General features: G+C 56.6%; 1 protein-coding gene across 1 annotated transcript in view; it reads left to right on the forward strand.

The window, feature by feature from the left end:
- The first annotated feature begins 201 nt into the window (after nt 1-201).
- The window catches only part of COL13A1 (collagen type XIII alpha 1 chain), a 144,498-nt gene continuing 121,093 nt past the window's right edge, over nt 202-23,606 (forward strand). Inside the window, 2 exon segments of the mRNA XM_032423878.1 lie at nt 202-495; nt 16,840-16,912. Coding sequence (XP_032279769.1) covers nt 202-495; nt 16,840-16,912 — 367 coding nt within the window.

The raw sequence follows: 23,606 nt of genomic DNA on the forward strand, positions 1-23,606 counted from the left end.
CTCACCTGGGTGCACCCCGATTACCGCTGGTTGTGTTTTTTTCGGCTTTCCCCCTCCTGCCGCTAATTTTTCCATCCCCTGCCGGGAGCAAAGGAAAGGGACATTTTCCCCCTGCCAGCAGCTCGGATCGCGCCTCGGGGCAGCGGCTCTCGCCTTTATTTATTCTATTTATTTATTTATTGGTTCTCAAGACGCGAGGGGATGGTAGCGGAGCGCGCCCGCAGAGCGGCAGCCGCCGGTGCCCGCGGCCCCGGGGAGCCGGGCGCGCCCGCGGCGGTGGCGCTGGCGGCGGCGCCGGCCGAGCGCTGCGCGCGGCTGCCGAGCCCGGGGTCGTGCGGGCTGCTGGCGCTGGCCCTGTGCTCGCTGGCGCTCAGCCTGCTCGCCCACTTTCGGACCGCCGAGCTGCAGGCCCGGGTGCTGCGCCTGGAAGCGGAGCGTGGGGAGCAGCAAATGGAGACGGCTATTTTGGGACGAGTCAACCAACTGCTGGATGAGGTCTGTGCTCTTTGTTGCTGGCTTTTATCCCTCCCCGCGGCGCCCCCTCGCGCAGCCTCCAAACTTTCGACCAGCGGGCGCCCGCGGGCGCTTGCTCTCCTCCCGGCGGCGCGGAGCGCCCGGGCCCCGCAGGGGCTGTCTGCGGGTGCGTGGGGGCAGGGAAGGACGCTGCCCTGCGGGGCCTCGGAGGACCCCGAGGACCCCGGCGGCTTGCGTGGGACCCCTGAGCTCCCGCGGCCCGCAGGCGCCCCCCACGGCCTGCGCTGAGAGCGCCTGGGCGCGCGGGGCAGGTGGAGGAAGGCGAGGCGCGCGGAAGCTGCCAGGCCCCACTTCTCCCGCCCGGCACCCCGCCAGGGCCGTGTGAGGGCCGCCCAGCGCCCACGCGGCGGATGTGTGCCCGGTGGCCCTGGCGGAGGCTTGCTGGGCCCCCGCGGCCCTCGCATCCATCCCTTGAGGATCAGCGTTGCCTGACTTTTATTGCCATGTTCAGCGGGGAAGAGAGAGTGAGGGAGTGAGTCATCCAAGGGGTCGAGGGGGACAGACGGGGCTGTCCTTGCAGGGAGTGGTGTCCTGGTCCCTGCCCACTGCCCCAGACCGCTAGGGCCCAGGTGTGGGTCTCCCTGATTCTGCTGTCCTGGGGCTCGAATAAGTCCATACCCTCTTGTTTCTAAGCCACGTTTCCTATCCCTGGTCCCCTCGAATGGTCCCCATCATTTTATGTTTGTGTGTTTTTCTGGGAAGAGGATGCTGAGCTTTCCCCCCTTCTGAAATGTCCTTGAACCTAAGTAGCTTAAAAGCCATTAGTGTTGCTTAGCCATGGTGATCTTAGGAGTACATGAAGAGAGCTCCCCACCCCACCCCCCCCCAGGAAGGAGGGACAGGCAGCCTTATTGGTGCCACCAGAGGAAGAACTGGCCAGTTCGAATGGGAGTCCTAGTGACTCAGGAGACTCAGGACAGCACAAGGGATCCAGGGCCCAAATGAAGGAGAGGACCCACTGGCGAGGGTTGCAGTGGTCTGGGAAGAGGTTCTAGAACGGGCTGGCCAAAGAAGGTTTCCCTGAGGAAGAACTGGGGGGGCCCTCTTCCTTCGTCCAAGGGGCTGTGGAACAATAAAGAGCAGGTAGAAGGTTTTTATCCCCACTCTGCTACTTAGAAGCTATGCGACCTGCAGCAGACACCCTCACCCCTCTGAGCTCACAAACTGGTTGCGATGGTGGTTAGCATGGGAACCCAGTTCTAACTGTGGTGGGCGCTATGGCCATTCTGGCCCGAGGCTCCGGTGCCCTGCAGCCGGGCTCCTCTAGGGTTCCGCTGCCAGGCAAAGGCTCTCTGGTGTGGTCAAGGAGAGGGAGGTCACAGGACCAGAGCAGAGAGGGTGGTCCCAGTGCTGCCGGCAGCTCATTCCCATGCCCTGCCAGGACCCAGGGGATCCAGGACTCTGCCAGGCCACCCGCAAGTCCCCTGGGAAGTGTCTGCACTCAGCAGCGCGAGCCAGCGCCCTCTGCTAGCTGTCTGAGAGCGCATGTGGGACTGGCAGGGTGGTGGAGATGGTGTCAGGGCAGCGAGGGCTCCCCCAGGAATCTCAGGGGCCCTGGCAGCTGAGGGGCAAGCATTTGACCCTGGGAGCTCCGCTCAGTGCCTCTCTCCATCCTCTCCCCTCCCCGGCCCCCGCTGCTGGCCAGGGCATGCCGCAGATCCTTGCTTCCTCCCCTTGAGACTTAGCCCTGTCAAGTCTCATGCTCGAAGGGCCTGGGGACTGACAGTGTTACTGGACGTGCAGATTCCTCGTCTGCCAACCATAGCGTCCGCTGCACCCACTGACTTCTAGACCTCTCATCTGCCAGAGCATCTGACCTGACCCCCATCTTACAGATGGGGAAATGAAGGCCCACAGAGGGGCCGTGGGTTACCCCGGTCACATGGCGAGATCCAGCACTAGAACCCAAGTTCCTGACCCCACTTCCAGTGCTCTTCACTATGTCCTGCTTCCTTCCTCTGTCCGTTTTCATTCAGTCAGGCAGCAAGTGTTTCCTGAGAGCCGGCTGTGGATCAGGCATCGTAGGGGACACACTTCTGCCCTCCTACTCACGGGCAAATAGGGCACAAAGAAGACCCAGGCGGTGACCCTGTCATGTGAAAAATGCTAGGGTGACGGGAGCCGAGGAGGTCTGGGGAATGTATTAACATGCAGCCTACGTGAGGGCAGAGGCTTGCTGGGAAAGCGATTTTCGAGTGATGTCTTAAAGGGTGAATCGGAGACTTCCAGGCCAAAGGGGATGAGTGGAGGGGCTTTGTTCCAAGGGACAAAGGGAACAGAGTCTGAAGGTTGGAAGCCAGAGGGAGGGGTTGGCCTTGGGGAACGGAGTGGTGGAAGATTCGGCTGGAGAGGGCCAGGGCATCTGAGTCAACAGGGGCCTCGGAGACGTTAGATCTATGTGAGAGCACTGAGGAGCCATGGAAGGGCTTGAGGAGGGCAGTTGTGTCTCTAGAATGGGAGGGAGAGCAGGGCAGAGCAGGAAGGCCAAATGAGAGGCTGGCACAGGGACCTACAGTCTGGGCTTCATGAAATGACGCTCAAAGGGCTGCACGGTCCCATACAGTTACATGTGACTCATTATCCTTACATGAATTCAAATCAAGTACAATTTAAAATTAAGTTTATCAGTCACACTGACCACCTTTCAGGTCAGTGCTCAAGAGACACCCAAGGCTAGTGGCTACCAGTTGGACAGTGCAGATAGAGAGCATCTGCATGATCGTAGAAAGTTCTGTAGGACAGCATTGCACTAGAAGCAAGCCACTTCTGGGCCAGCAAAGGTGTCTTGGAGCAACTCAAGGCCTCCCTCCACCCTAGGCCTTCTCTTTCCTACGTGTGCTCTTCCAAGTCGGAGCAAAGAGCAAAGGTGAGGAAGCGGAGAGTCAGAGAAGAGAGAAGGTTGACCAGAGGAAAGCCAGTGAGAAGAAAAGGCCGAGGAGAGCCGGGCAGGCAGTTTTGTTAACAGAGTGATTCTGTGGCACGGACTTACAGAGGGCTCCTTCTCTGAAGGGTGCATAGGCACCCCAGGAGTGTCGGGGTCCCAAACCAGGGTTCTGGCTGGGCTTTGCCAGCCATGTGGCCTTCGGCAAGCCATGCCACCCCCCAACCTCAGGTTCCTTCTCTTGGGGCTGCTGTGAGACTCTCGGGATATGGCAGGTAGGAGGATGCACTAGAAGGTGCCACCACCGAAGGCCAGGCCCAGGATGGGAGGAGTGCTCCCAGAGGGCTCCGCAGGATCTGGGGCAGGCAAGCCATGCTGGTGCAGGTGGACCTGGGCCACTCCCTGAAGGACGGAAGAAGGGCATTGGACAGGGCAGTCCTGGGGAAGCCCACAGCCTACTCGGTGGCCTGGAGGCCGGATCTCAGGGGCACATGCACACCACCCATCCCAGCGGGGAAAGCAGTGTGCCGGGCAGAGACCAAATCTGGGAGGCGGGCGGAAGGCCAGGCCGAGGGGACCCAGTGGGAGAGGAGCCTGGAAGGAGGCAGTCCAGAGGCAGATGCGAGCAGAAGGCCTGGATCTGAGCGGCCTGGCCACTGGGAGGGGAGGGTCAGGGCGGGGAGAGGAGGACGGGGGCGGGGAGCCAGCTTGCGGGGAGCTGGCAGTGTGGCTTCCAGACCTCAGGCCCCCACTCCTCCCCCATCAGTGCCTCTCTCCTGGGCTGGGACCCTTAATGAGCGCTCCAGCTGCCTGTTGCTTGGTTTGCTTGCTGTAAAGAAAGGAACTGGAATGTCCCAAACGGAGGAAATCAGATGTCACCCAGGGCTGGGCAGCGGGTGTGCCATGAAAGAGAAGGGTCTGGAGCTGAGAATAGCCAAGTCCATGTTGTCGGCCAAGGGGGAGCAATGGGAGTCAGCAGCCACCTTCCAGGTGGGCATTGGGGGATGCCCGGCAGACTCCCCTTCCCTGACAGTAAGAGTAACGGCCTTCCCTGATGGGAGTGTCTCACGTTTATATGGTACATCCGGCAGCCAATGCTGTGCGTGATACCTCTTCCAATCCTCACAGCCTCCCTAAGGGGTGGACACTCTCATCATCCCATTTTACAGATGAGAAGACTGATGTCACTGTACCCTCCAACCTGCTATCTATGATCTAATCCTTTGGGTGTTAAGGGCGTTTTCCACCTCCAGGAATTTCCTGGGGGTTGGGGGGTGTTGAAGCTTCCAGGCTAAAATGTTGAGGAACCTGGGGCAGACTCTCTCATCCCTAAAAACAACAATGCCCACCACTGTAACAGAAATGTCTCCCATTTATAGGGTGTGTACAGGGGCCTTTTATTGATTTTTTTTTTCCAGAGGAGCATTCAGGGGAAAGATCAAAGCGGTGTCTGAAAGACTGGGCTCCAGATGGGGGAGTCCTATCTCAGTCCCCTAGGATGGAAATGCTGGAACGGGGATGGCAGTGGGGCCTTACGGGGGATGTATGTGCTGTTGCGGTGTGACCTGGGCCTCGGGAATCAGATAGACCCTGGATCCAAGCACCCGCGCATGCAGCCAGCCATGAAGCCAGCCTCCACTGCGTCTGACTCTGCGTGTATCAGTGCATGAGTGATCTTGTGGGGAGTTAATGGAGGGAAGATCCTCAGAGCCCCTCAGTCCCAGCCCCCTCTCTTCTGTTTTCTAAGAAAACTGGTCTGAAGTCTCTGCAACCAGGTTCCACACCACACCTTCTCCCTCCCATGTAGTTAGTTGTCTGGTCAAGTGGTGGTAAAGACTGGGCATGCCGCGTGTGCTTTACTCCATTCCCTGGCCTCAGCAGACATTGCTAATCAATTGCAGCACACTTTCCCATTGAGCTTATGTACAGTGTCAGAATCCTTCTCAACACTGCTCCAGGAAGCTATCACTAAGTAGTGAGAGTTGGTGTTCAAGATCAAGAGCAATTTCTTGACTCTCAGTTAAAAGAAAAATACAAAGCAATATTTATTACAGATAACGCCAGGGGGAGTTGTTAACGTTTTACAGCTTCTCCGAAGGCCTTAAAACTAGCAGGTAGCTCCGAACCAAACTGAGGACCTCATTAAGTAGCCACCCCTCATAGGAAGGTGGTGGGAACGTCAAAGCATCTGAGACAAGATGCCATCTGCCTTAAGCATAGTCTCACTGTTTGACACTCTCAGAAAGATGCCTTTTCCCCCTTACTCCTAATCATTTTCAACTTGCGCCAGCACCCTCTGGAAAACCTTCCCCAGACCACTCCAACCCTAAATGGGCTCTCTCCCTGCTCTGACTTCCTGCAGAACTTGCTGGCCATGCCAAACATCCAGCTCAGAGAAGGAAAATGTAGACATGGTGTGTGCTGACTTCTCTCGTCCCAGAATCAAAGCAGCCATTCCTAAGCCCTCAACACACTCCCCGTGAGCCTAGATGGACCTCAGAATCCTTCTCAACACAGACTCCAGACTACCACTCCCTGTTAGAGTCAATGTGCATCTAATTGCCATCCAGGGCTCAGCCTTAAGCTCATTGTGCAGTGTGTTCTCCTCTCTATTGCCTTTAAATATCTTGTCTCTGCATTTGATCACACACAATCCAGTGGGAGAGAAGGGCCCACGGTCACCAGGTCCCTTACTGAGCCTCACCCAGGACTTTGCACGTAGTAGGCAGCCCTCACCACTTCGTTGATGGTTTAAGGTCCCTCTGCTAGAGGCTGGTGAAGTCATCTCCCTTGGCTGCCCTCCCCACACCCTGACCCCAGACCCAGCTGTAGGCTCAGCGTTTGCTCAGGGCCACCCCCTGGAGGTGGGTGTTTCCCAGCAACCAGCAGAGAGGAAAGGATGAACTCCTGCTAAGTCAGGGCTGCACCCTGGTGCTGGCTGGGAGAGTGGGGATGGCTCAGTGGGCTGGGTTCCCAACTGGACAGAGCAGCTGGGGGCATCCATCCCTTCCCATCCCCTACGCCCAACGGTCGGGAGCTTCCTCTTCACCTGCCCAGACTGCCCGGCACATTTTTGGTTTGGGCAAAAGAGTAAAGTAGGCAAGCCCACAGCATGTGATGTCACTTGGACCTCTGCCACTCGCTGGTCATGTGACCTGAGCTTCAGGGTCCTGATCTGGAAAATGGGGATGCCAACATCCTCCTCACGGGGTGGTTGCAGAATTAAATGAAATCATTCAGTTAATGGCAGCTGTAATCATGACCACCTCCCTCAGCATTGGAGGAGGAGGTAAGATGGGGTTGTTGTACCTGTCCATAACTTTTATTAATACCTAATATCTATTGAGCACTGTTCAAAGATTTCTACCATCTATTGATTCATTTAATTCTCAAAATGATCCTCTGAAGTGGTTATATATTGATATTTTTTTCTATTTTCTATTTTATTTTATATTGTTACAGAAGAGAAAAATGGAGTCCCAGAGAAGGGAAGTGACTTTCCCAAGGCCACACAGCTCCAAGTAACAGAGCCAGGCCTTGAACCCAAGCAGTCTGGCCCCAGAGCTGACACTCTGAAGCCACTAGTATACACCATCTGTATGAAGTCCATTCCCTACTAGGTCAGCTGAGGCAGGTCGTAGAGACCAGGGGCTAGGGACCCGTTCAGTCTGGTTCAGCTCCCGCAGAGGTGGTGGTGACCGAACTGACTTGGCATCAGGCCTGCATTACGGTCTTTGCTGTAAAATGACGCAGGGGACACCATTTGTGACATCAGGCCTCGGTGAGGAGGAGCCTTAGGAAAATCCCTGTCCAGCCTTGGTTTCCAGAATGCTTGGCTTCCCAGGAGGGATGGATCGGTCTTGTCTCTTGGACACTGAAAGCTTAGCACCAAATCTGGGTTTCACCCTGTGGCAGAGGCTAGTCCATCTGGCAGAAGTTTCTGCCTAAGCCCCAACCCCAGTTCCTGGTAATCACCCTGCCCTTGCTTTCTCTTTGTTCCCCTTACCTCCCAACTCCCTTACGGTACAATCCATGTCTGGCTGGCTGTCCATGCACCCAAGTGCCTCCTTAGAGCAAAACAGGAGCAGAAGCTCTACAACAACTAAACTCTATTTAAAGTTACTCTCCCTTCTTCACATCTGCACACCTTCAAAGACCTGGCCCAGCTCCCTGGGGAGCAGTACAACACACCAAGGCTGACCCCCTGCCCCAAATCCCAAAGTGAATCCCCATGGCAAGGGTCTTGCAGTGAGGTGTTTAACAAGCCCCGTGGCTGGCAGCCCCGGGGACGGCGGGACACAGAATCTAGCTGTGGCCCCATGCCCGGGCATCCTGTGCATCTGAACCCAGACCCCTCCCCGGGTGCCAAGCAGTGCTGAGAGGCCGGGGCTGGCAGTCACGAGGGTCACAAGAGGTGTCAATAAAAGCGCTACCACGCGCTGCACAGTTTGAAAGTCGAGGGGGCTTAAAGAAGGGGGTTGACTGGGGGCTTGTTCTGTTTTGTTTTTGAAAAATCACATCAACGGAGGGTTTGCCATCCAGAAGGAAGGTTTCAGAAGCCTCAGGAATCCCCCCACCTACTTCAGTGGGGTTATGCCCCTTTCAGAAGCAGCTTGTGGAGTCCTCAGTGACTAAAGGACGTCAGCAGGCTTCTCTGAGGGAAACTGAGGCCGGGATCTGGGAAGGGCCTGGGAAGGCTGGGGCAGACAGGGGTCCCCCGCTCTCCTGGGTGTTGTCTGGCTGCCTGCAGAGTCTGGCAGCAGCTCCAGGCTGACTCCCCCCCCCCCCGCCCCCACCTCCCATCTGCATGCCAAATGCCCCCTGCTCTGGGTGGGGGCCTCCCTGCAGAAAATTCTTTGTGGCCAAAAGGGTGGGGATAAGGCTGCTGGCAGCAGGGGCTCCCCTTCAAAGGGCAAGGGCAAGCCACACACAAAGGGGAGGAACTGCCTGCCTGAGAGGCTGGGCACAGCCTTCCAGGGGCACCCGGGGCCCCTGTCTCCTCTCCTAGAGCCTATTGTGGGCTTTCCTGAAGCCCCGCGTGGCTAGAGCCCACACAGCCTGGGCCTCTGCTGCCTCTTCAGCCCCTTTTCCTCCCCTCCACACCCCTGCCCACCCCAGCCTCTGGCCTCTTCAGTGCCCCCAGGCCCTTTGCTCAGACTTCCCCTGTCCAGCCTGCCCTCCCGCCACGACGCTCCTGCCTCTCTGTTGGTTCAGTTACAACAGGGGAGGCCTTGCTGGCCCCAGAGGACACATCTTCCCCAGGAAAGCTGTTGCAGGGCCCGGGGTTCTGCCATCCAGGGGACTCCACTCCTGGACTTGCCTATTACGCTGAAGATGCCCCAGGAAGGTGCCACTAAGCTGTCATGGGGAGGTGTTCTGCATCGGGTCATGCTCTGACAAGGTGGCCTGGATGGCAGGATGGGAAGGGGGACCTCTGGGGACAAGGATGCAGAAAGGGGGCTGGTTAAAGGGGCATTAGCTGGGGCTCTTCCAGGAAGAGCCTTAGTCGCTGTGAGCTGGCCTTTGTGGTTTCCTGGGGGTAGGGGGAGACTCAGAGATATGGGAGGTCAGAGGATGGTCCTGCTACCTGCAGCCTCTCCCCCACTCCATAGAATCAGAGTGTTGGAGGAAAGGGAGCCATGAACTATACCAGGAATTTCCCACAACATCACTGGTTCTCAGGCTTACACCCCCCCCTCCCCCCAGTGACAGGGAGCTCACTACCGGATGCAGCTGACTGTTCCGGCTATAAAGTGTATGTTCTTCATCTTGTCAGAGCACCAGACCCTTCTTTTTTTTTTTTTTTTTTTTTAAAGATTTTATTTATTTATTTGAGAGAGCGAGAATGAGAGAGAGAGAGAGCATATGAGAGAGAAGAGGGTGAGAGGGAGAAGCAGACTCCCTGCTGAGCAGGAAGCCCGATGTGGGACTTGATCCCGGGACTCCAGGATCATGACCTGAGCCGAAGGCAGTCGCTTAACCAACTGAGCCACCCAGGCACCCGAGCACCAGACCCTTCTTGACACCTACCACCCCACCCCTCCAGCATGTCTTGAAAGCACCTCAAACTCAACATGCTAAACTGAACAGGAAGCCCGCCCCTCCCCAGACCCCTTCATCTGGAGAGGTGCTGATCTCCAGCTGCACCTACTCCAGGCCCGGCCGCCTGCACCATTCAGCCTCCTGCAGACCTGTCCCCTTCTCTCCGTCACTGTGTGCCCTTCCCTAGCCGGCTACCCACAGTCTCCTGGGCTGTGGCAGGAGCCTCCTAACTCACCTGCTCCCGTTCACTCTGCCCTGTCCCTTTCAGTATCCACACAGCAACATGGGTGATCTTTCAAAAGCTCTAAATAGTCACCACATTCCCCTAATTACAGCCCTTCAGTAACGTCCTATTGTTCTCAGGCCAGAGACTAAATTTCTTAATGTGGGAGCGCCTGGGTGGCTCAGCCGTTAAGCGTCTGCCTTCGGCTCAGGTCATGGTCTCAGGGTCCTGGGATCGAGCCCTGCATCGGGCTCCCTGTTCAGTGGGGAGTCTGCTTCTCCCTCTCCCACTCCCGCTGCTTGTGTTCCCTCTCTCACTGTGTCTCTCTCTGTCAAATAAATAAATAAAATCTTAATAAATAAATAAATAAATAAATTTCTTCACGTGGTCCAGGAGGCCTGAAGAGCTCGGGCCCTTGCCCCCCTCTCTTGCCTCAGAGCTGCCCTTCCCCCACTTTCAGAGTCCAGCCACATGGCCGTACCCTGGCATAGTTAGGAGCACAGACTGCAGAGCCAGACTGCTGGGTTCAAGTCCAGCTCGGCTAGTTCCTGGCTGTGTGATGCTGCACGAGTTGTTTAACCTCTCTGTGCTTTGGGTTGTCCCTCTAAAAAATGGGGTGATGATAATGAAGAGTATCTCCCTTTTATTGAGTGCTGTTTTTAGAATTTAAAAAGGTAAAATGAGTGCTTTGAGCAGTGTCTGGCCCTCCAGTAATCGGTATGGCCGTCTCCTGGAAAGAGTCAAACCCCCCCCCCCCCCCCCCCCCCCCCCCCCCCATCACAGGTGTGCAGTGGAGGGACCTGGGCTCTGAACCCGGCTTCCTGGTTCAGGTCCTGCCTCTGCCCACTCCCCTTACCCCCCACCGGCTGCCTGTCACTATGCAAGTCAGTCCGCCCCTCCCTGTCTCCAGTTCCTCCTTCAGAGTGGTGGCTGGGAGTGCAGAATGGATTCATCTAGGCAGGAGCCCTGCCTGTGTCATAAGAAGCCCATGATGGTGTCAGGTGTCAGCCGTTTTCCCTGCGCCTGGGCCCTCCCCTGGGTTAGCTGCTGGTCACCCTCAGGTCTCCACCCTGCCGTCACTTCCCCACGATGAACCAGCCTGGAGAGCCTCACCCCTGCTCACCAGAGCTCAATGACAGTGGCAGTTGGTCGGTGTGTGTGTGTTTTGTAGACTCCGTGTGCCCCTGCCTGGAGAGTAAGGGCCCTGGGGCTGCCTCTGTGTCTGCTCTGCTCCCGCATGTCCTGGCACTTTGCATGGCTCCCATCTACATAGATGCTCAACACCCATTTGCTGCAAGGAGGGAAGGAGGGAAGAGGTTCTTGGCTTCCACTCCAGCACTCTCACCCCAGCCCCTCACTGCTCCGTGTCCGGGACTCTGCTTCATCCTGCACCGGGTCCCGAGACAACCCCAGGCCCCTTGAACCTGTAGTCTCCGGCCCTGTGCCAGCCTGGCTCCCACGCCCATTTACATCGTTCCAGGGCCCCACTCCCTGACTCTCCGAGGCAGCAGCAGGGCCAGAGGTTAGCTGAAAGGAAGGACTTTGTCATAAGAAGGTTGGAAAGCTCACACAGGGGCATTCACCTCCTTCCCCCGACTTCTGATCTGCAGACCCCGGAGCCACAGGCTGTGTGGGTCTGGTGAAACAGGGGCAGAGACAGCCCGTGGCAACTGGCGGACCCTCGGGCCCCTGTGTCACGGCCCTGGAGTCTGTGATCGGGTGCCAGGTCTGTGGCACAAAGAGAATTGTGGAGGGAGGAAGAAGACAGTTCCCCAGGCGCACCCCATGGCACCCCCTCCCGGCCCCCAGGGCAGACCGGGTGAGTCCAGTTTGGGCGGATGTGGGTTGAGTGTCTCAATTTCCTCCGTTTTGATTTCCCTGCGCTGATCTGCCTGTGCTCCGGGGCATGCAGCTGCCCATGGGCCTGTCCCCTTAACAAAGCTGGTCTGTGGGGCCAGCCCCCTCCTGCCGTCCCTGCGATTGGGCCCAGGGGCTGGCCCCTAACAGCTTCCGTCCTGCCTCTGAGCCTTTGCTCCTCACCGGAATGCCCTCCCTCTCCCATCTCCATCCATCCAAATGCTCCCGAAGCCTACGTCCCCCTAGCACCCCAGGGATGGGTGCTAGGGGGTGGACCTCAAGTGATTCATTCAGTTCAAGTGTGGATCAAAACACCAGACCAGGCCCTGCCCTCAAAAAGCTGGCTTGGTCTCCCACGGGACGCCGGCTCAGCAGTATGGTGAGGGGTAATGAAAAGGGCTCTAGCAGATGGCATCGAGCACCACTCTGTGCCAGGCATTGTAATCAGATGCTGCTGCAGGGACTGGAGCTTTGCTCGATGTGGTCATTTCAATGGGCAGCTCCTTTTTTCAGCCTCTAGTCCTCAAAGGGCAGGGTGGCAGGCAGGAAGGACCCTCACTCTCCCTCCCTCTTCCAGGAAGAGGGGTTCGGTGTTTCCCAGGAACAGGAGCATGGCAGGAGACTTGACCACATGTCCCCAGCAGGGCCTGAGGCCGGGCCAGCCTCACTGTGGCAGATGGGAGGAGACAGGCCTGGGACCAGCTCAAGAGAGAAGGGGCCTTCACCTGGCCACCAAGGAAAACAAGCTAGCAGAGCAGGTGCTCACCGTTCTTCACATCTGGACACTCTCTTTGTTTTTTGATCTCATCTCGTTTTATCCCTCCGTCCGTCCTCTGTAGTCTAGTGGTTAACTGATATTAGCCCCATTTTATAGATGAGGAAATCGAAGTCTGGAGGGATTATATCTCTTGCTTAATACACAGCAGGAGAGCTGGGAGCAGATCCCAAGGTCCTGGTACTCCCAAATGTAGCGCAGGCCCATATCAACACTGCCCAGCTCTGCGTGTAGTGGATCCTTCAGCAGAGTTTGAAGCTGTCTGTGCTAACCCCAAATAGAGTCCTACCCCAGCCTCCAAGGGCAGGTGGGTCCTGATAGGAGTCATACACTAATAATATCAAAAATTAACTATTAAATGACATTTTCCACCCAAATACTTAGCACAGTGCCTGATACATACTGCTCAATATGTGTAGCTATTATTATTAATAGTAACGTATTTAATAATTCCTCCTGGTAAGTGCTTTATGGTTTCCAAGGCACTTTCCCCAGCAACACTTAGGCGGCTGGCTGGGGGGCAACAGCCTCATTTTACAGATTCCCCCAGAGGTCAAGGTCCCAGCTGTGGAGTGCAGAGTCACCTGCTCTGGGCTCCATCCTCCACACCAAGACTTGGAGCCGCCCACCTATTACGGAGGCCCAGGTAGAGCCTGAGCCCTTTAAGAGCCCTGGGACCGAGCGCAGGGAGAAACCCAAGGCCAGGCCTCTCCGCATTCTCTGGGGGGAGTGAGTAGCCGCCTGGCATTTTCCCTTTGATACTGATACAGGCATTTTAATAGCTGCAAAGATCAGGCGGGTGCTGTTTCGGCTCTGGCCATGCAGGGCATTCCAGGAGGCCCTGGCCGCCAGCAGGGATGGATCGGGAAAGCTGCTCTGTCCAGGGCGGCTGAGGGTCCACACCGGGGCCTTAGAAGGTTTTCTACCCACCCTGAGCCTCAGCCTGGGCATGTCCCACCAGGAGCCTCCAACTCAGATGCCTAAGGGGGCCAGGCTGGTGGGCTAAGTAGGTGAAGCTGACCAGGGAGAGGGTACTGTGGTGACTTGGGCAGCACACGCCCACCTACCTAACAGGGGCAGCTATCACTCAGCCTCACCCAGTCATCACCATGGCCCAGTATCACCAGATCCTTCCACTGTACAAGAGAGACCAAAAATCCAGACCTTTATGTGAAGTCTCCTGATTTGTAAGCAACAGCTATTTATTGAGCACCTACCATATGCCAGGCCTTGTTCTAGGCACTGGGGATATGGCAGTGAATAAAACAGACCAAAATATCCATGTCCTTGTGGAACTTACTTTCTATTTTTTTTTTAAGATTTTATTTATTTATTTGAGAGAGAGAATGAGACAGAGAGAGAGAGCATGAGAGGGGGAGGATCAGAGGGAGAAGCAGACTCCCCGCTGAGCAGGGAGTCCGACGCGGGACTCGATCCTGGGACTCCAGGATCACGATCTGAGCCGAAGGCAGTCGCTTAACCAACTGAGCCACCCAGGCACCCTGGAACTTACTTTCTAGTGATTGCAGTAGACAGTAAGCAAGATAAATGAAGCAACAATACAACAAAATCCAAAGGAAAAAGATAAAACAGGGAAGAAGGATAGCAAGTATATTGCAGGAGGGCGCTGGGGGCAGCAGAGGCCTCACTGAGAGCGAGATGGTGGTTAGCCAGGAAATGAACATCCCAGGTAGGCAGGCCAGCAAGTTCAAAGGCCCTGAGGTAGGAGAAAGCCAGGCATGCGCAGGAGTATCTAGGAGCCTGTGTGGCCCCCTGGTGGCCGTGTTGAGAATGCTCTGTGGGGCAAAGGCAGGGGGACTCATCAAAAGGTTATCGCCGTGACCAGGCCAGAGATGACCAGGCTTGAACTGGGTGTAGTGTGGACGTGGTGGAAAGGGGTCAGATCCTGGATGTGTCTAGAAAGTAGAGAGCCGGAGTTGCTGACCAAATGTGCATGGAGTGAGAGAGAAGGAGGCATCCCTGATGATCTCAAGGTCTGGCAAGATGGAGTCGCCATTCCCTATGACAAGGAAGACAGCAGAGGGGCAGGCCTGGGGGTGGTGGGGACAGAATATGAGGAGTCCGGTTTTGCAGAGCTCATTTTGAGATCCTATCAATGGAGATGTCAAGTAGGCAGCTGGATATGTGCGTCTGGGTCTGGAGGAAGATCCGGGTTAGAGGTGCAGGGAGGGTGGCATAGTCACCTACAGATGGCGTTGAAGACATGAGGCGGGGTGAGGGTCCCCAGGAGCCAGGGCAGAGAGGAAAGCAGTGAGGCTGGACCCTGCGGCCTCCACAGAGATGAGAAGCAACCGGCAGAGGAGATAGAAGGAGCACAGAGTGCCAGGAGGGAAACTGGGAGAGGGGCATCCTGCTGCCCAGTGAGGAAAGTGTGTCAGGGAGAAGGCAGGACTAGCAAACAGTGTGACAGGCTGGGATGAGAAGGACAGTCCCCTGGGCTTAGCAGCACCGAGGTCACCGGTGACCTGGGGGATAGTACCGGGCGGAGGGCGAGTAGGAGCCCGGCGGGAGTGCTCCAGGAGGAGAGAGAGAGGAGGAGTTTGCCCAGGACAGAGCTTGGTCAGGAGAGGATTTTTCTTTTCCTTTCTTTTTCATGGTGGGAGGAACACCAGCATGTTGGCCCAGTGATGATGTCAGGAGTGGGTAAGTGACCACTGCATCCCGCCCGAAGCCTGTTTGTGTAAATATGTCTTTATGGGAACGCAGCTGTGCTTCTTTGGTTTTCGAGTTTTCTGTGGCTGCCTCTCACCTCCAACAGTAGAGCTGAGGAGTTGTGTCACCGTGTGCCTCACACAGCCCGGAACATTCACTCGCTGGCCCTTTACAGAGAAGACGGAGCCTGATGCGAGCCAGGGCTGGAGTCCAGAGACCATTGCTGAGGCAGGCGGGTGGGGAAGGCCCCGTGCGCAGCTGGACGCTTGGCCTCGCGTGGGAGGAGCAGAGAGAAGGGGCAGGTGCGGTCACAGCACAGGTGGCCAGGTCGCCTGGTGGCGGGAGCCTCTGCAGGCCTCTTCTGCTTGCTTTTCTCTCAGGACCGTCCGTTGACAGGGGCGTGGGGGGAGGGGTGCTGGGCTGGGAGCGTGGAAGGCTGGAGAAGCAGGGGCCTCGAGCTGAGCTGATGGGCCAGGGAGACACCGTCTGCCTGCGGGGCTCTCATCTGGATCGTGGCGGTGAATAAAAGCGAGGCCAGTGGGCGAGGCCTGGAAGGTGCACCATGGCATCTAACTTGTGCTAGAGTCTCATGGCTGTCACGAAGCCGTGGGAATGTCAAGGGTCTGTGTCACTAGAAATTCAGGCTCTGCCAGTGAGGAGGCCAATGATGGAGAAATGTTTATGGCAGGGTGGCCGATTCCTATGGCAGGGACTTCAGTGTTCTGGTCATAGTCAATAACTGTGAGCCGCGGGACAGGCCCCCCCGTGGCCAGGTCTACATGTGAAATCAGTCACTTCAAACTGCTGGAAACAGATCCAAGGGTGGGGGGGAAAACAAACCACTGTAGGAACCAAATAAAATACATCTATAGGCCAACGTGGCCTGGGAGCTACCAGGTTCTCGCTGCTAGGCTAGCATCACAGAGCACGGAGCCGCTGTCCACCTCTGACCTTGGCCGTACTCGTCTCCCTGCCCCCCGCCCCGCCTTGCGCCTTGGGTTCCTCCCCTGTAACTCGAGGATCACAAGTGCCCTCCGGGTGTCAGGCACCTTCCCTTCCATGCATCGACCATCCCAGTCCTCCCATGAACCCGGTGACGTAGGGACTCGAATCTGCCCAGGGTCTGACAACTGCACATGAACCTCGGCAGCCTCTTCCTGGACGCGTTGCTTGCAACCCCTGTGCGAGTGGGGCCCACCCTGTGTGGCTCAGCGTGCTGCCCTTTGAAAAGCAGGCAGCCCAGGCCCTGGTGCTTGCGGCCGTGTACCTGTCTGTCCGCCACCGTGGAAATGGCAGCTCCTGGGGAGCAGGAGATGTCCCCGTCTACTCGTTGCCACTTCCTTGGGGCCTTCCTGATTGGTTCAATGATTTGCAAAGAAGAGGTTCGAGAGCGGGGCAGGCGGCCTGCTCAGCCCCCTATCCCCTACCCCTGACCAGCCTGCCTGGGCCTGGCTGTGAGGGACCCCAGAAAAACAGTCACTGTCCCTGACACCGGGATCAATCAGGAGCCCAGACCTAGACAGGAAACAATTAGCAGAGAGCCGAGAAAAGCAGGTCATTGTGCCCATGATGGTGGGGTGCAGGAAGGCCACAGCTGGTTTATAGGGCCCTGGGGTTGGGGTTAATTTCTTTAAGAGCACTCCTAAGACATCAGACACTGAGATTCCCTAGATGGGACCTTCTCCATCTGCTTCTTATTACACAGACGCCCATGGCCAGTCTTTGATCCTGGAACAGTCCTCCTGCCAGCCCCCAGGCGGCCCTTTCTCCCCCTCCATCCCCACCAGCCCGCAGACCCTTCCCAGGGCTTGGCCTTCCATTTCCATGACTCCTCTCCTCTGTCTCCTTTTGCAGAAATGGAAGCTCCACTCTCGGAGGCGCCGGGAGGCCCTCCCGAAGCCGTCTTCAGGGTGTCACTGTCCACCAGGTAAGGAGCTCTGCGAATAGCGGACGAGGATGGGGACAGGCACCAGAAGCCCTCTTAGTGGGTGTGCTGTAGCCGCCCCTGCTCAGAGCGTCCCTTTTCACGTGAAAGACGGGAATGACAAAATCTGTGAGGCTTACCTTCCCTCTGCGGGTTTCATTTATTCAAGCGTTCATTCATTCGTCAACTCTCCTATGGGGGTGCACGCCAGGTGGTGAAATCAGATACGATGATGGGTGTGGCCACGTTCAGGACATCATGAAGCTTTACCACGAGGGCAGGGACCTGGCTCATCCAGTTCACAGTTGTGCCCCCAACTCCCGACACATAGTAGGTGTACAAACGTGTCACACGGATGAATGGATTACTCCATCCTTGTAAGACTTGCCTGCCCGAGCTAGACAGCTCAGGTGCGTTCGGGGTGAGGCATCGAGGCTGTATGCATTAATGCACACAAGCTAAAGGCTGCAAGGTGATGCGGGGCGTCAGCTGGACTCAGAGTCTGCTCTTGCCGTTGACCGGCCCTCTCGGCTCCGGTCATTGGTGAGGATGCCCGCTCCAGTACTCTTCTTCCGCGTCTCGCCCGGAGCTCCTGCTCTGTTCTGGGCGCCCTGATGGATGTTGGGCTCAATGGCACTGTCCGCCATTAATAACGGTGACAAGTTACAGCTCACGAGGACTTTTCTAGGTTGCTGGCCATATGATTAAGCTATGAGAATGACAGATGGGCAAGTCTCATTGTTCCCATAAGTAACTGGACTGGACTGTCTTTCTTTGGGGGTGAGAGAGGAAACTTCCAAAAAGGATTTGGGGTGGGGGATTACTTTGGAGTAATCACAGAGGGCCTCTGCCAGCTCTAGGTAGGCCCCTTGACACTCTCTGTGGGCATGTGACACGGGCAGGACACCCACAGGGCACAGGAGCTCAGGGGCCTTGGTAGTCCTCACCCAGGGGCCCCAGGCCAGGGAATGGAGGCCAACGGGTGGTGAGCATATAGGAAACGGAGGGCCCACGTTCTCAGAAGAGTGAGGGAGCTGGGCTGGGAGTCACAGTTCAGGGCGCTGCCCTGGGAAACGGTGGGGCCATGACGGAATTCAGCTGGCCCGTCGGGAGAGGGTCGCCCAGGTTAATTAAAAGGGTGTCTGAGTCCTGGGAAGCTCCCTCCCTCCCTCGGGGCCCAGGAGATTGAGCCCTGGCATCCGGGAAAGCTTCTGGGAGAAGAATGCCAAGGTTAATGAGATGGGTTGAAGGTGAGGGAAGGGAAGCAGGGCCTGGGCAGAGCTCCCGTAGCATCGGGATTTCTAAGGCAGCCGGGGCCTCAGATAAGCCTGTCCGTTCAGATAAGCCTGACCCGTAGCTCTCAGTCGATTGCAATCATCTTTCGCTCAAAGTCTATAATGTTGCTGAAGGGCAGGACATTTGGAGCCACAGAAAATAGAGGCTTGAGGTCCAACCCTGACATTTACCAGGGGCGTGACCTTTAGAGAATGATTTAACCTCTCAGCCTCAGTTGCCTGGTGTGAAAAGTGGGGATAAGGGCCACCTTGCAGGTGTACGGTGGAGGTGGAGACCCAGTGAGCTAATCATGGAAAGTACTTAGTACCGTTCCTGATTGGTAGGAAGCACTATTACTGTTATTTCCTCAATTCCTCCTGTACTTAAAGATGTACAGAAATCCCATCAAATACCGTGTCCTGGTGCGGGGGGTGCTGTGGGTTGCACATTTATGGTAAGGCAGAGGCTTGCCCTTCTCCCTCTCCGTCCTGATTGGGCTTCACGTGTCCCGCCCACCCTCCAAGTGGATGTCTAACTAATAGGCGTCAATTTTGTGCTTAGGAGAGTCTGGCTCAGGTGGTCCTGGGAGGCTGGGCGGCTGGGGAGGGATGTGGTGGGAAGGAGGAAAATTCCAAAGCTGTTTCATCTCTCCTCACTTCTGGGAGTCTGTGGGCTCCCCGGAGGTCTTGGACAGGGAGGAGGAAGTGGCGAAGCCATGGTGAACGACTCAGAAGTGGGGGGAAGGAGGGACGTAGTGGGGAGCAAAAAAAGCTTGACGCTGGTCCTCTGTGGGGAGGAGCCACCAGCAGGGACCCAGCTGGCAGGAGATGGGAGGAGAGAGCCAGGGCTCCTGGGAGGGGTGTCCTGGGTGTTCGAGAATCACCCAAAGGGCAGTTTGGCCCAAATGAGAGATCAGAGCCAGGTGGGTAGCACCAGGAGAATTTAATCAGAGGACCTAAAATTGAAGCAAAATCAGAAGAAGACTAAGATGCTCTCCCAGCTTTTTGGAGAGGCAGCAGGAAGGGACTGGAAGGGCCGCAAGGAGGCGTCTCAGACAATGGAACCACGGAGTAAAATGCATCTGCTGGGATGGGCTCGGTCCCGTTGGGTGGGTCCCTGCACCTGCCCCTTCTGCCCAACCGGGGGGTTCTCACCACATGGTGAAGTTACTTCCTCCACACTGAAGCCTGCCCCCCAGGTGGCTGCCAAGCTGTCGTGAGTCATTGCACTTCCGCCACAGCCCCTAACCCAGTACCTGCTACGGGTCAGGAACAGTACCGAGCACTTCATATTGACGGATGACCTTTCCAAGAACACTCCAAACAGGCAGAGTGGGTTTTTGATGTTCTAAAATAGTTGCAAACCTCCAAACTCAAGAGTAGAACGCCTCTCTCCTTCTTGGGCCTAAATGATGCATCTCAGATTATTTCCTTAAGGTCAGAGTTTATAAACCACTTTAGGAACCACTTTGAGGTTCCTGTTATTTGCAGAAGGACTTACACAACTGGAAAGTGCTACCCACAAAGTCAAAGCATTATCATTTTTGTCTTGCCAGCATCTCATAACATGCCTGTACATAGTAGATGCTCAATGCATCTCCAATAAAGGATCATTAATTACCCTTCCTGAGCGATTAGATTCTTTCCTGTGTTCTCCATCTGCCCTCTGGTTGGTTTCTGATACCTCCCCCTCCTTCACACACCACACACCCCACCCCACCCCACCCCAACACTGCCCTTCATCTTGCCTGATGCTGATCTTTCACTGCTTTTGGGACACAACACATAAACACGCATTCCTCCTGCCTTCTGTGGCTGCTGGGATCCAAGCCTAGGATCTTGAGCCCGTGCCTGCCCCCAGTCCGCCTCTGCGGCTGGCTGGGCTAAGGCGGAGTCCTGGGTGTGTTCTTCCTCGTGGCAGCCTTGGGCCCCTGGACGGCCTCCAGAGGGCTCAGGACACATAATCATGGGCAGAAAACCCACCTCCTTCCCCTCCTACTCTGACCTCACCAGCATCCTCCCAGGATCCTCCCTGTCCCAAAATAGCCATGCAGTCCCCGAGATCTGGCTGTTCCTGGGCCACATGCACTGTGTTCCACGGTTGTGATGGGCCTGCAGGCCTGGGCCAGGGTGCTGAAGGGTGGGCCTCGCTAGGATCGTCACAGCCTCTAGAAGTTCAGAGGAGTAAGCATGGGCCATTCGCAAAGCATACGGCCCGGTGGGGCGGGAGAAGGGCCTTGGGAACAGATCTACGCACCGTGAGACTTCCCAGGCCACTTGAGAAGAATACAAAGATTAGGGAAACTCCCATTTCGGTCCCTGTTCTCAGTACCAAATGAGGAGCAGGACAATACGGGCTCCAGGCAGCAAGGAAGCAGCTCCTTCAGGCCCGCCACGCTGGAGCTGGGCAGGGCTGGCGGTAGGAAGGAGCCCCGACAGCCAGCTGCGGGGGTAGGTGGCTCCACGATGTGGGCTTCATCTCCGAGGGGAGGGAGGAGCCCAGAGTCCCAGAGGTCTGGACTCAAAAGCAGGGACGAGGGGGTGGCATGGTGGGGTCTGTGCATTCGCACCTGAGCCAGCCGTGGTTCGGAGCATGGATGAACCGGAGAGAGGTGGCCCTCAGGCTGGCTTGCGGGAGAGACGGTGGCCATCCCCTGGTTCACGGTGTGCTAACGAGCCAGCGAGCCCAGAGGAGCCTGGCGCTCGGGGAGAGCTGCACTGCGGATGGCGGTAGGGCATCTGGTGAGCGTAGGGCCTCAGCTGCCGCCGGGACGACAGAGCTCCCGATACAGGGACTCCAACCAGGCGGAGGGAGGTCTCTCCCTCAGCAGGCCAGACGGCGGTGGCGCCGGCGGGGAAGGTGGCCTTGCCGTCTCCTTCATGCGGCACGATGCTGGCAATTGCTTTGTTCTCACCATCCCCAGTTTTTAAGAGCAAAACGTGAAGGGGAAAAAAATATCCCGACCTGCATCCCTTCCGCTCGTATCCCATTGGCCAGCACTTAGTCACATGGTTCCCAGCTCCGCGGGAGGCCGGGCAGGGCTTTTCTGCTGGGCAGCCAGGCGCCCAGACACAAGCCTGTTGCTGGGGGCGGGGGCGGGGGCGGGGGCGGGGGCGGGGGCGGGAGGGGGCAGATAACGGAGGAAAGACTAGCAATCTGCATAGATGCCGTTCCACCCGCACGGGCAGAGGCTCTGAGAAGAAGAAAAAGGCGGAATATGTGGGAACGACAAGCAGCTGGAGGAAGCTGGAGCACAGATCTGAAATAAGGGTGGGAAAAGACAGCAAAGGGCCAGGCCGAGGAGTTCCAGCTCTCCCCCTGCCAAGAGAGGGAAACGGTTTTCATCCTGAGGGTGACTGATTAGTAATGGCTGCCCGGAGCGTGCAGCGTGGATTCGGAGGCTACATCCAGGCTCCGTGGAAGATGTGGCCATCGCTTAGGGATGTCTGTTGTGGGTGCAGGCGCAGCGAGCAGTAACACGTGCTCTGGCCCCAGGAGGTGATGTGGCATCAGGGAAGGGCTGGGGAGCGGCGATGAGACCTGATCCCGTTTGTAGTCTAGAACAGTATCTAGCAATGACGTGGAGGCTGGCTTGAGGGCAGAGAAGCCCCTTCCAGCAACGAAAGTTGGCAATTGATGTTCAGGCTGAAACAGCCCCTCTGGGCTTGGTTAGCTTCCATATGTGGTAAGAGCTGGTGTCCACATGTCCTGAAGCCCTTTCTTTGTCTAGCCTTACCCTGGTTGCCCTGGTGGCGGATCTCCCCCTCCCCCGCAGTCTCAGGGCATTTTCACTGGCAGGGACTATGGCCAGAGCTTCCATCCTAGACTGAGCTCCCCTCAGCTCTCTTGGACTACAGCAGAGCAGACCCACAGCGCCCCCTACGCTGTGGTTCTCCTCTGTTTAGACTCAGCTAACCCAGAAAAGGGAGCATTTAGACCAAAGTGTCCCTGGGTGCCATTTATAAAGAAAAAGACTGCAGAGCTGATGGTTGCATTAGGCAGAACATTTCCACTGAAGAAATACTGTTTTCAGGTAAACTCTGCTTTATATGCAAATAATTGATGGGTTAATTCTGAGTCATTCCTGGCTAATCCTTAAAGCACATCCCTGAGGGCCAGCCTGATAAGAGACCCTCCGATAGGATTCCAACTCTCCCTCTTTCTGCCTCCGCCAAGCTTTTGTGCTGTGTCAGCTCCCTTCCCCCTCAGCCACCCGCCCCCTCCTCCTCCTCCCGCCATTCCATCTCATGGCCCATCTGACCTCCCAGACCCCCAGGCTCTAACCCCAGGCAGTATCAATGCCTCCTTCTCCTTCACCCACATACTCCATCATCGCTGTGTCCTATCAATTCCACTCAACTGCTCAGAAACCATCCATGGCTCCCTAGTGCTCATACACACGCCATCCCAATCATAAGGACTTTTATCTCTCAAGCCTGGGCTCTGACCAGCCTCCCATTATGCTGCACTCCTTGTCTTTCAGTAAAACTGGACCACTCACCTGCCCTGCCCCTACACCAGTGTCTCACCCGTTCACATCCATTCATGCTGTTCTCATGGCTTTGTTCTGTTTCTCCCTGATGGACTCTTTTTTTTGATGGACTCTTAACCCCTCCAGGCTTGCTACCACATCCCCACAGCTCCTTCCATCCTTTTCTCCTACCAGAGCCTTGCTCCTTCGTTCTGCTGTTTGGTTACCATGCTAACAGAATGCCTGGTGTGCGCTCAGCGTATAATCCAAGCAAAACCACCTGCTGGGACAACTAATGTGTCTTCAGGTGGGACGTGAAAACAGACCAGGAAGTATACACCTGTGATGATTTCTCTTTGGCTGTGATCACTGACCATTTGATTTAGATTCTGCAGGCACTTGACCGCAAAACTCAGCATGAGCCTCTTACACACTGGGGGGAGCCTCTGTGGGTTTTCGGGCAGGGAGAACCTTCGAACCTACGTACACACCACACCAGGCAGCCTCCATGACATCTCCCCCTGGACACGTCACAGGTCGCCCGTCCTCAAAGCGCACACAGCTGAAGCCAGCATCTTTCTCCCACACCTGGCCTGTAGCCAACATCCCCAGTCCCGGGGAATGGCGCCACCACCACCACCACACGGGCCCAGCACCGAGGCTGGAACCTGGGGTTCAGTCCGGACCCCGCCATTTCCCTCACATCCCATCCACCGCCAAGCCCCGCTGGCCCTGCCCCGCCGGTTGCCCCCGGCGCCCCCACCACCACACCTGTTGCAGCCGCCACCATCTCTCACCTTACTCCCCGCAGGAGCCCCCCATGGCTCCTCCTCGGATCCCTGAATGGTGTTTGAAAAACGAATGTACAACCCTCCTTAAAGCACATCCTCCTTTCATTTGTCCGTAGGTTAAAGGTCCTAATCCCTAATGTGGCCTGCTGCCCCCTCAGGC

This window comes from Phoca vitulina, unplaced genomic scaffold (assembly GCF_004348235.1).
Source record: "Phoca vitulina isolate PV1807 unplaced genomic scaffold, GSC_HSeal_1.0 scaffold29, whole genome shotgun sequence".
Classification (NCBI taxonomy): Eukaryota; Metazoa; Chordata; class Mammalia; order Carnivora; family Phocidae; genus Phoca; species Phoca vitulina.